This window comes from Nicotiana attenuata, chromosome 1 (assembly GCF_001879085.1).
Source record: "Nicotiana attenuata strain UT chromosome 1, NIATTr2, whole genome shotgun sequence".
Classification (NCBI taxonomy): domain Eukaryota; kingdom Viridiplantae; phylum Streptophyta; class Magnoliopsida; order Solanales; family Solanaceae; genus Nicotiana; species Nicotiana attenuata.
In genome coordinates, this window is record NC_031989.1 from 35,360,886 (window position 1) to 35,370,273 (window position 9,388).

General features: G+C 37.5%; 1 protein-coding gene across 3 annotated transcripts; it reads left to right on the plus strand.

The window, feature by feature from the left end:
* LOC109224479 (protein indeterminate-domain 2-like) lies at nucleotides 3,804-9,008 on the plus strand. Of its 3 annotated transcripts, none has more exons than XM_019389058.1 (4): nucleotides 3,804-4,284; nucleotides 4,734-5,130; nucleotides 6,238-6,437; nucleotides 7,924-9,008. In XM_019389058.1, the coding sequence occupies exons 1-4, from the start codon at nucleotides 4,170-4,172 to the stop codon at nucleotides 8,712-8,714; spliced, it is 1,503 nt and encodes a 500-aa protein (XP_019244603.1). In that variant the 5' UTR covers nucleotides 3,804-4,169; the 3' UTR covers nucleotides 8,715-9,008. The 3 variants fall into 3 exon arrangements, with proteins under 3 accessions (XP_019244603.1, XP_019244607.1, XP_019244612.1); XM_019389062.1 differs by having other exon boundaries at nucleotides 3,804-4,275; XM_019389067.1 differs by lacking the exon at nucleotides 3,804-4,284 and adding an exon at nucleotides 4,302-4,416.

A 9,388-nucleotide genomic window follows, 5' to 3' on the forward strand; every position in this document is an offset into this window, starting at 1 on the left:
AGGCTTTCGCGGGCAGACCTAACAGATCTGAGGCTAACATCAAGGTCATGGGTTGAACTAAAGAGCCTATTATGCTCGATAGTTTTCCTGTACTTCTCTTCCAACCAGGCATGTTTCGCCCCCCAGCAGCAAGCTCTTCGATTCTGGAGTTCAAGGTTGTCTTTAAGTCAGTTACTTTTTCTGCAGTGGCAACCTCGCGCTCGATTGCAGCAAGAATGGCGTCATGGACTTCAGCCTATTTGCCCTTGGCTTCATCAAATCTAACCCTCAGCGGACCAATTTCTTGGCTAAGGGTTACCACCTCTTGCTCGCTTTGATGCAAATGAGCCTCCAATGCAACAACCTCAGCAGCCTTGGTTTCCAGTTCTGAGAGGCGAGCGACACATTGCTCCCGCTCTGCCAAAGGATGATCCTGAGTAGAAGTAAGTTCTTCCTTATCACGAATCAACCTCTGAAGGCTCTCGAAGCAAGAAAGTTGGCCTACGAAACAAGAAAGGTAAAACTCAGAATACACAAAAGTAGAAGAAATAACAAAGGAAGAAGCGACCGTACCGCTGCAGCATTATGCATGGCGTTATTCAACAGGAACTCTCCTGAGAGTGCCCGAACCTTTTACCAATCTTTCTCTGAAGCCAAAGGCTTAAGATAATTAGCAAGCTCCGCCGCCCGGGAAAGCAGGTTGCACTCAGTAGAGACCGAAGAGGTAGCATTCCTCCTCCGATGGGGATCCTCAGAAGGAGCAACATAATTTTCCCCAAATTCCCATGAACTGGGGACTGGGGAGGAGGAACATCTCCTTCATGATCAGATGTGGCCGGTGGAGGTGATGTAGCAATTGTTGGTTGAAGAGTGGATGAAGATGGAAATAATGTAGCAATTGCTGGTGCTGGTGAAGATTGAAATGAAGCTGATGGAGTTGAAGAGTAAGAAGTAGTTGCATCAAATGTAGTGCTGGTTGTTGGATGCTCGCCAACCAAAGACGGTAGGGACTCGGTACTCAGCCTCGTGATACCAGGCACAACAATTGGGGCCTGAAAACGGGAATTGGCATTTTTCACTAAATCAAATTCCCCCCAAAATGCCGAGCTATCGTCCTCGGTTGGTGTAACTAACCCAACAGATTGAGCATTCTGTTGAGTTGATGATGAACGTTGCCTTCTGTGTAGAGAAGCCCCATAATCACTAGCTTCTCCATCATCTTCGATCATCACAGTGTCTATGAACGGCCCGGGAAGAGGGCTGGTGATCACAACTTCCGGAGACGACTCGGGGGCACTAGCCTTTGCCCTCTTATTCTTTTCCCCGATTGCGGAGGAACGCCTTCTCTTTGGTTGCTTGTTCTCCGGCCGGGGAGTCCGTGGTAAAATATCTGTGCCCGAAGTAAGTCCGGAAATACCTGTTTGAGTAAGCGCTTTCTGAAGTAGCCTCGCCGCATCAGCAGGATCAGCCAAGACGTCCTCCTCGGGGACAACAATAGAGCCTGCAGGTAGACCTAATTTCGCGAGCTAGTTAGAAGGGTTCAACTAAGTTCTTCACATGAAATATTAAAATAAGGTGAGTTTAAATTACCATGGCTTTTTGCCTTCCACCCGTATTTAAGGGCCAGTTCTTTCCACAAACGAGTTTCGGGTGTCGTAACGTCCAAGATCTTCTGAACCCACCGGTCTAAGCCTCCACCACCGGTGGGATCCATCGAGTTACTGAAACATGCAAAGGATAAAGAATCAATATGATCATAGAGGAATATTTGGTAAAAAGAAATATTAAATGAATATCTTACGAGTACGGTTCAAATCGTCTGGAAAGGATGATGGCATTGTCGGGAAGATATTATTGGTGGCAACTGCTGGTAGAACATGGTGGCCACGTTTGTAGAGGTTTATCATTCCCCCACGAAAAATCTCGGGGGAGTAGAGATTCATCATACAAGCTAAGGTTAGCTCTTCTTTAGTCTCCTGGAACAAACGCCGAAGGCAGGCAATTGTCCTCCACACAGAAGGACTTACTTGTGCCAAACATACTAAGTAGCGGAGGCAAAACTCCACAATCACAGAATCCAGCTCTCCACTCAAAGAAAACGCACCCAAAGTAAAGGGATACGTGTAAAAATATGTAAAACCCTAATTGGGAAAGGTCACTCGCTCCGATAGATCGGGAGCAATAATATCCAACTCATGGCAGCGTAAGTCTTCCTTCGTAGCAGGAATGCTGGAAGGCCGGATTGAAGAAGGGTACCTACAGCCCATGAACGAGGGTTGGCGGTAGGAAATTTTTCTTCGAAGTCTTTTGTGGTATTAAGACTTCTAGGGATGATGGAACTCACTGTTGAAGGAACATAATCCTCGGCCTTTTTCTTATTCTTTGAAGAACTGGTATGCTTTGAGGAAGAAGCCATTATATGGAAGGAGGAGAAGGTTTTTTGTTTGAAGAGAGTTAGAAAAAATATGAATAACAAAGGTGCAAATCAAAAGCTTGTAAAATTATGAAGTGCAAGAAAAAAAGGATGATGCGGATAAGTAAAATTTTGGCGGCTAAATTCATGGCCATGATTACCTCGTTAATCGGCAAAAACTGTGCTGAATCATGAGATGATGCGTGTTCGGAGCATTAATGCGGAGAGACGTGCATCTAATCAACCATCCGAAGCCTTTAGAAGAAGTTATTGAGATTCCCGTTAAAAGAGTGTTTACCAACTTCCCGGTAACACAAAGTTATATAACCGGAAAGCAAGGGGACTATCTATATAGGGTAAATATGATATGACACGTGGCCATCTAAAGGAAGGACACGTGGAACCCAAGACGGGGATGGCCAAAGACCGAACGTAACTACTCCGCTTGTCACCGGAAGGGATAACGTCCATAAAGGTGTATTAAATGCTCTGTGCCTGATAGTATTTAATAAAGAATATTCTGCAGCATTAAGAGCGACAACCCGTTACAAGGAATTTGGCATTTAAGTTCACCATTACATCTTCATCAGTAGCCCTCATAATTGACATTAATGAAGGGAACGATCCTAGGATCCTCTTCCCTCGACACTGCTATAAATAGTGAGCTTAGTTATTATTGTAAAAGACACGAATTTTCTGGCAGACTTATACTATATTTTATACAAAGCTTAATGCAATTTTACTTTCTCGCTTTTTGATTTCATCATTGCTTTGCCCGAACACCTTGTTCCCGGAACTGTCATCTCTGCTATTTAATTTACATTTTAAGACTAAGTTAAGTATTGCACAATTCTTTACTTATTTCATCATTTTTATGATCAAATTAGTTCACTTGTCTAGAAACCACGTATAAATTCAACTGTACCGTTTTATGGTTAAGCACAAAAATTTCTAAATTTATTATTTGTTTCTTAAATTTTATCGGTATCATTTACATAAAATGAAATGGAATGAGCAATGGAGTATATTTGTATCTATGCGATATAAATATTTGGTAAGTTTTTCTTATAGGAGTATTATTACAACGAAAAAAATCTGACGTACATGAGGGGTAAATTGGTCTTTCCAAGTTAAACGAAAATACACTAAACGACAAAATACTGAACCACGAACTGATTAGTCCGAGTTCCTCCGACAGGTGTCGTATAATGAACCAGATGATTCCACGTGGACAATTGGATTCATCGCTCGAGCTTGGTACATCAGTCGTATCTTGGGAAAGAAGCAGCTGAAACTGAAACCTCCCTTCAATTTAACCATGGTTAATACTTTTAACACTACACATAGTTAGTTTCGCCGCTAAGAAATAAAAAATTACGTAAAAAAACAAAACATTTGAAAAAGAGTTCTATTAACATTTCTCTATTATGACAGCTTTCTAAACCAGTCTCTTCTCTTTCACTCTCTCTGTATAAACGCCGCCATGTCTGAATATTAGACCTCTTCTCATTTTTCTCTTCATTCAATAAGAGTTTTTTTTTCCTTCCTCTTTTTTGGGAACACAACAATTCCCAAAAACAGTAGTAGCAATTTTTTCCTAGCTTCGGAAATAGTTGGCAAAACTTTTCTTGTATTCATTTAAGGTTGGAAAAAAGCATTTTCAAATCAAGATTTTGACTGCCCATTTTTACTTAATAGGGGCAATAATTTGAGCTGAAGTGGAGAAAAGTAGCTGAAAAAAACACATGTGAAGTTCAATTTTTTCTTAGCTAAAAATATGGCAGAGATGGAAAACTCATCATCTATGACTGTAGCTGGCAGTTCATTAGAAGAAACAATTACCCAACAAAATTTTCCAGTAAAGAAGAAAAGGAACCTTCCAGGTAACCCAGGTAAAAAAAAGTTAAAAAGAAATTCAATATTTTTTATTATTTCTCTTGAGCAACTCGGCGGAGTGTCTATCGGAAACAACTTTTTTACCTCGTGCCTCCCTACCTTCGCGAGATAGACGGACAAAGATAGAGGTAATGTTTGCATACACATTACCCCTTAGACCCCATACTGTGGGATATACTGGCAGATTTACTGATTCCAGTATTTTCTACGCAGAACATAAATTTAGGTGTAAAATTTTTTTAAAATTGTAATAAATACTATGTTTGAATTCATAATTTAAAATACAATAGGTTCGTTGTAAAAAAACCTTCGGTTGAACCAATAGAGCTTAAATTCTGCCTCCGCTTCTGCCCCTGTATGCTGGTATTTTGTTGTTGTATTTTTATTTATAGTTCTGCGCCTTTTATTATTGTTTGCTAAAGTGTAAAATGTTTGGTTTTTGTAGATCCAGAAGCAGAAGTAATAGCACTATCACCAAAAACACTAATGGCAACAAACAGATTTGTGTGTGAGATTTGTAACAAAGGGTTTCAACGTGACCAAAATTTACAGTTACATAGAAGAGGACATAATTTACCTTGGAAACTCCGGCAACGTACGAGTAAAGAAGTGAAAAAACGTGTGTATGTTTGTCCCGAAGCCATGTGTGTTCATCATGATCCATCTAGAGCTTTAGGTGATCTTACAGGAATTAAGAAACATTTCTGTAGAAAACATGGTGAGAAGAAGTTTAAGTGTGAACGTTGTACTAAAAAATATGCTGTTCAGTCTGATTGGAAAGCTCATATGAAGACTTGTGGTACTAGAGAATATCGTTGTGATTGTGGAACATTGTTTTCTAGGTATGTTAACATTTTATTTTTTCTCCTTTTGTTCTATCATCATATCTTGTTCTTAGTTATTGTTTATTGTTTTTATTTTTTATTTTTTTGAGTTAAGAATCTATCGGAAACCGTTTCTCTATAAACGTAAAAATAAGGTCTGCGTTCTATTAGGGGCTCTATTGGGGGCGTACGCAAGATTTTGGTAAGCGATTTTAAAATTTAAAAAAATGAAAGAACGAATTAATCATTATAACGGAAAGCGGTGTCATTTTTTATCTTTATACCCAGTTTTTTCATTTTGTATACTATATACATATACATAATTAATTAAAATTTTGAAGAGGTGGTGTCACGTGATACCACTTGCCGTGCTGCTGTACTCTATCCTCCTTAGGCCTCACTTTTTTGGGATTACACTGAACTTGTTGTTTGTTGTTTGTTACTCGAGAAATAGTGGAAAATGGAACTAAAATGCTCAATATTATTTTCCGAAGTTTCTCCCTTCCATTTGGTCAATAGTTTATTGAATTTGAAAATTTTTAGCTAGCGTTTGGCCATAGATCACAAATTTATTTTGAAAAATCTGATTTGGGTGAAGTTTGGTTTGAAGATGAAAATGTGTTTGGACATACGTTTTCAAACGTATTTTCCAATTTTATTTTGGAAAAACATGTATATAATTTTCAAGTTTTGGGATTTTGGTCCAAAATAGCTGATTTTGGGATTTGAAATTTGGGATTTGGAATTTGGCCAAAATATGAGCAAAATTTATGACCAAACATGAGTTTTGAAAATAAATCCCAAATTTACTTTGGGAGAACTTATGGCGAAACGGGGCCTTAGTATGTGAAGTCTTGAAATGAACATTTAAAAATTGAATTTGTGTGTCGACATGAATTTTACTAGTAGAATTTTTTTCAAGTTCTGTGATCTTGAAAGCATTATCTATTTAAGATATCCTCAAACTAATTTTTGATCTTTTATTTTAAAGTGAAGTTCTAAAAAAAAAAAGAGTAAATTTGTAAATTAAATATTGAAATGCTAATATGTATTTCATTATTTGTAATTAATGTGCACGTAAAAACGTTACTAATTATTATGTTTTTGTGGTTTTTGATGGTGAAGGAGGGATAGCTTTATAACGCATAGGGCATTTTGTGATGCATTGGCTCAAGAAAGTGCAAGAGCTCAACCAATGAGAAGTACAAATACTGAGGAAAATTTGAAAGTTGATGAAGCTGTTACTTCTTCGTCTAGTCCACCACCACAACCTTTAACTCCATCAACTGGAGTTCTTTCACCAGTTCTGTCCATTCAAAGTTCAGGTAATTATAATAAGGAAAAAAGAAATAAATAAAAAGGTTAATTCTACGTACTTTTTTTGAGTAGTTGCACATGCATAATCTGCAATTTGTCAACATCGTAGAAACCAAGAAGTAGTGGAGTATGTCATAAAAACGCTTCTCTCGTTTAAATGAAACTTAATTAGGTTCTTTGAATTGTTTTTCTTGAGAGTATGTGTTTCTTCATGTGATGATCGATGTGGTGGTTTTTTTAAATTATTTTTGTTTTGTTCTCATTTGTCCATTAGTGTCCTTTGTCTTTTTCCTGAAGTGTTCATCTTCTTGTGTGAATGTCTCACCATTGATTTAGCTAGCGTTTGGCCTAGATCTCAAATTTGTTTTGAAAAATGTGATTTGGGTGAAGTTTGGTTTGAAGATGAAAATGTGTTTGGATACGTTTTCAAAACATATTTTTCAACTTTATTTTGGAAAAACATGTATATAATTCCCAAGTTTTGGGATTTTGGCCCAAAATCAGCTCAATAGCTGATTTTGGATTTGAAATTTGGGATTTGGCCAAAATATGGGCAAAATTTATGGCCAAACATGAGTTTTGAAAATAAGTCCCAACTTTATTTTGGCAAAACTCATGGCCAAACGGGACCTTAATTAATTACTCCTTTTTACAAAAGTTTGTCCTAGTGAATGACTTTTGAGATACTTAGTCTTAAATAGGTTACAACATTTATGTGGCTGTGAAATATCTAAATTTTGTGGTTTGAAACCTACCATAGCATTTGTATGGTTGTAACCGGGAGCAGAGCTAGGTACTGAGGCGTGGTTCGGTCGAACTCAATAATTATGGTCCAAACTCTATATTTGTATTAAGAAATTAATTTAATATGTTCAAATTATTAATTTAGAACTCAGTAACTTAAAATGGTTAAATTCCTGAACCGAGAAACTTCAGCTTGAGGCTCCTCCTCTGACTGTAACTGCTTCATATTAAAGAAATATTGAAAGGTGTCAATAATTTTTAAACGATTAATGAGAAATCTTTTTGAAACGGAGAATACTTTGGTTTTGACCGCGGGCAGTGGTGTATCTAGCACTATAGCTATGGGTTCAAGTGAACTCATAATTTTCGAGACGGAGGTAAAAATTTATTATAATTGTAAGAAACAATGGATATTAATCCATAACTTTGAAAATATGATGAGTTCCGTGCTAAAATCTTAAATATTGAACCCATAAAATTTAAATTCAGTATCCGGCCTATGGGCATTAAAAATGGAGTAATTAAGAAAGGAAGGCTAGCTAGTACGGGCTCAAATATCGGAAAAAGGATTTAAAAGAGGGGCGTTGAGTAAAGGAAAATGTGAAAGGTCTCTGGTTAAAGTTGGATGCATATTGGGATTCAGAACATACAAAAGTTTATTCCATTTTTAAAAAAGATTGTATCTTTTTCTTGATTGTGTGAATGAAGGAATAAACTCCCTTTTTCACTTTGTTCTTTTCTGGGTGACAGAATTGCCAGCAGACAATCAAAATCAAGCTGGTGTACAGTTACAAGCAGCACAAGGTACAATTACGCCTGTTTCTACAACTACTGTCACAGCCACAACAATTTCCACTACTGCTAGTACTACTGGTCCTAGTAGTAGCAAAGTGTTTGCTAGTGTATTTCCATCGTCGTCGACTTCAGTTGGGCACCCCCACTCATCTTACTCGGATATTCTTTGTGCTATTGGGCCAGAACAAATGAGCGCCATAGAGCCAATGTCGCTCTCGTTGTCGTCTTCATTTTATCTCTCGGCCAATAACGGGTCAACTTTATTCCAAGATCACACCGGCCACGGCCAGCATTATGGTCCAACAACGCAACCGGCATTATCCGCAACTGCATTGCTTCAAAAGGCTGCCCAAATGGGCGCTACATCGTCTAACAACTCGTTTCTTCGTGGTCTTGGATTGGCAATGTCGAGTACCTCTACATCGGACAATATTTCCCATGTGAAGCTAGAGAACAATGTAGAGGTACCCGGGCTCGGGATACAACTCCCGTCTAATGGTCCTTCGGGACAATGGACGGATTTGATGATGGGTCCATCTCATGATTCTATGATGTTTGGGAACAAGCCTCCAACTCTTGATTTTCTTGGTTTAGGAAATGATGCAAATGTAACTTCATCAAATGGATTTTCAGCGCTTTTGAGCTCAATGGAAGGCGGATTTGGTGTTGCAACGTCGTATGGTGGAGTGGCAACTAGAGGGGAGCCTTGGGATGATCATTCTGATAGAAAGCCTTCTATGCTTTAGGTGGAATTTAGTTGGAACATTACTGCAAAAATGAAATGAAGTTCTATACATTAATTTATCTTGATTTTTGTGGGAGAGTTTTTGTTTGATACATATAGATATCCAATAGACGTAGCTAAGTTATGTTCATACCCGTACTTCATTTCTAAGCTTAGTTTATTTTGGTTTTATATTCAGGACATGCAGTTAGGACAACATGGTAGTGAACTAGCCACCTAGGTTTCTGCTCGTTTGTATGCAAAAGAATGACCAAGTCCCATATGCTTGGTAAATTAAAGTTCTCTTTTTAACCTGCTTTCTTTGCCTATTGTTATTTTCTTACTTTAGATTTTCATCTCCATATTTGAATTGATCATTCGTTATTAACGTCATGTTACATTAACAGCTTGTTTGGATGGTAGTTACCTATTTGTATTATTGTATCGTATTGTTATTTTAAATGCAATGTTTGGTTTAATTGTTACTTAAATTTTATTATATCGTATTATTAAATTCATCGTTATGTAACGACGAAAAGTGTCATTTTATGGAATATTTGATCTGGTGTGGTGGCGGCATCATCTTGTTTTTTTCTTTCATCTTGCTCTTTCTTATTATTAAATAATTATATTTTATCTTTTATTTTACTTTTTTTTATATATTTTACTCCGTATTCTATTTTTTCTTAGTAATGT

Excerpts from the sequence above, each read along its gene's own strand:
- LOC109224479 (XM_019389058.1), top strand. The coding sequence starts at position 4,170 with ATGGCAGAGATGGAAAACTCATCATCTATGACTGTAGCTGGCAGTTCA. Across the intron at positions 4,285-4,733 it reads GAACCTTCCAGGTAACCCAG|ATCCAGAAGCAGAAGTAATA; the intron begins GTAAAAAAAAGT and ends TGGTTTTTGTAG. Across the intron at positions 5,131-6,237 it reads TGTGGAACATTGTTTTCTAG|GAGGGATAGCTTTATAACGC; the intron begins GTATGTTAACAT and ends TTGATGGTGAAG.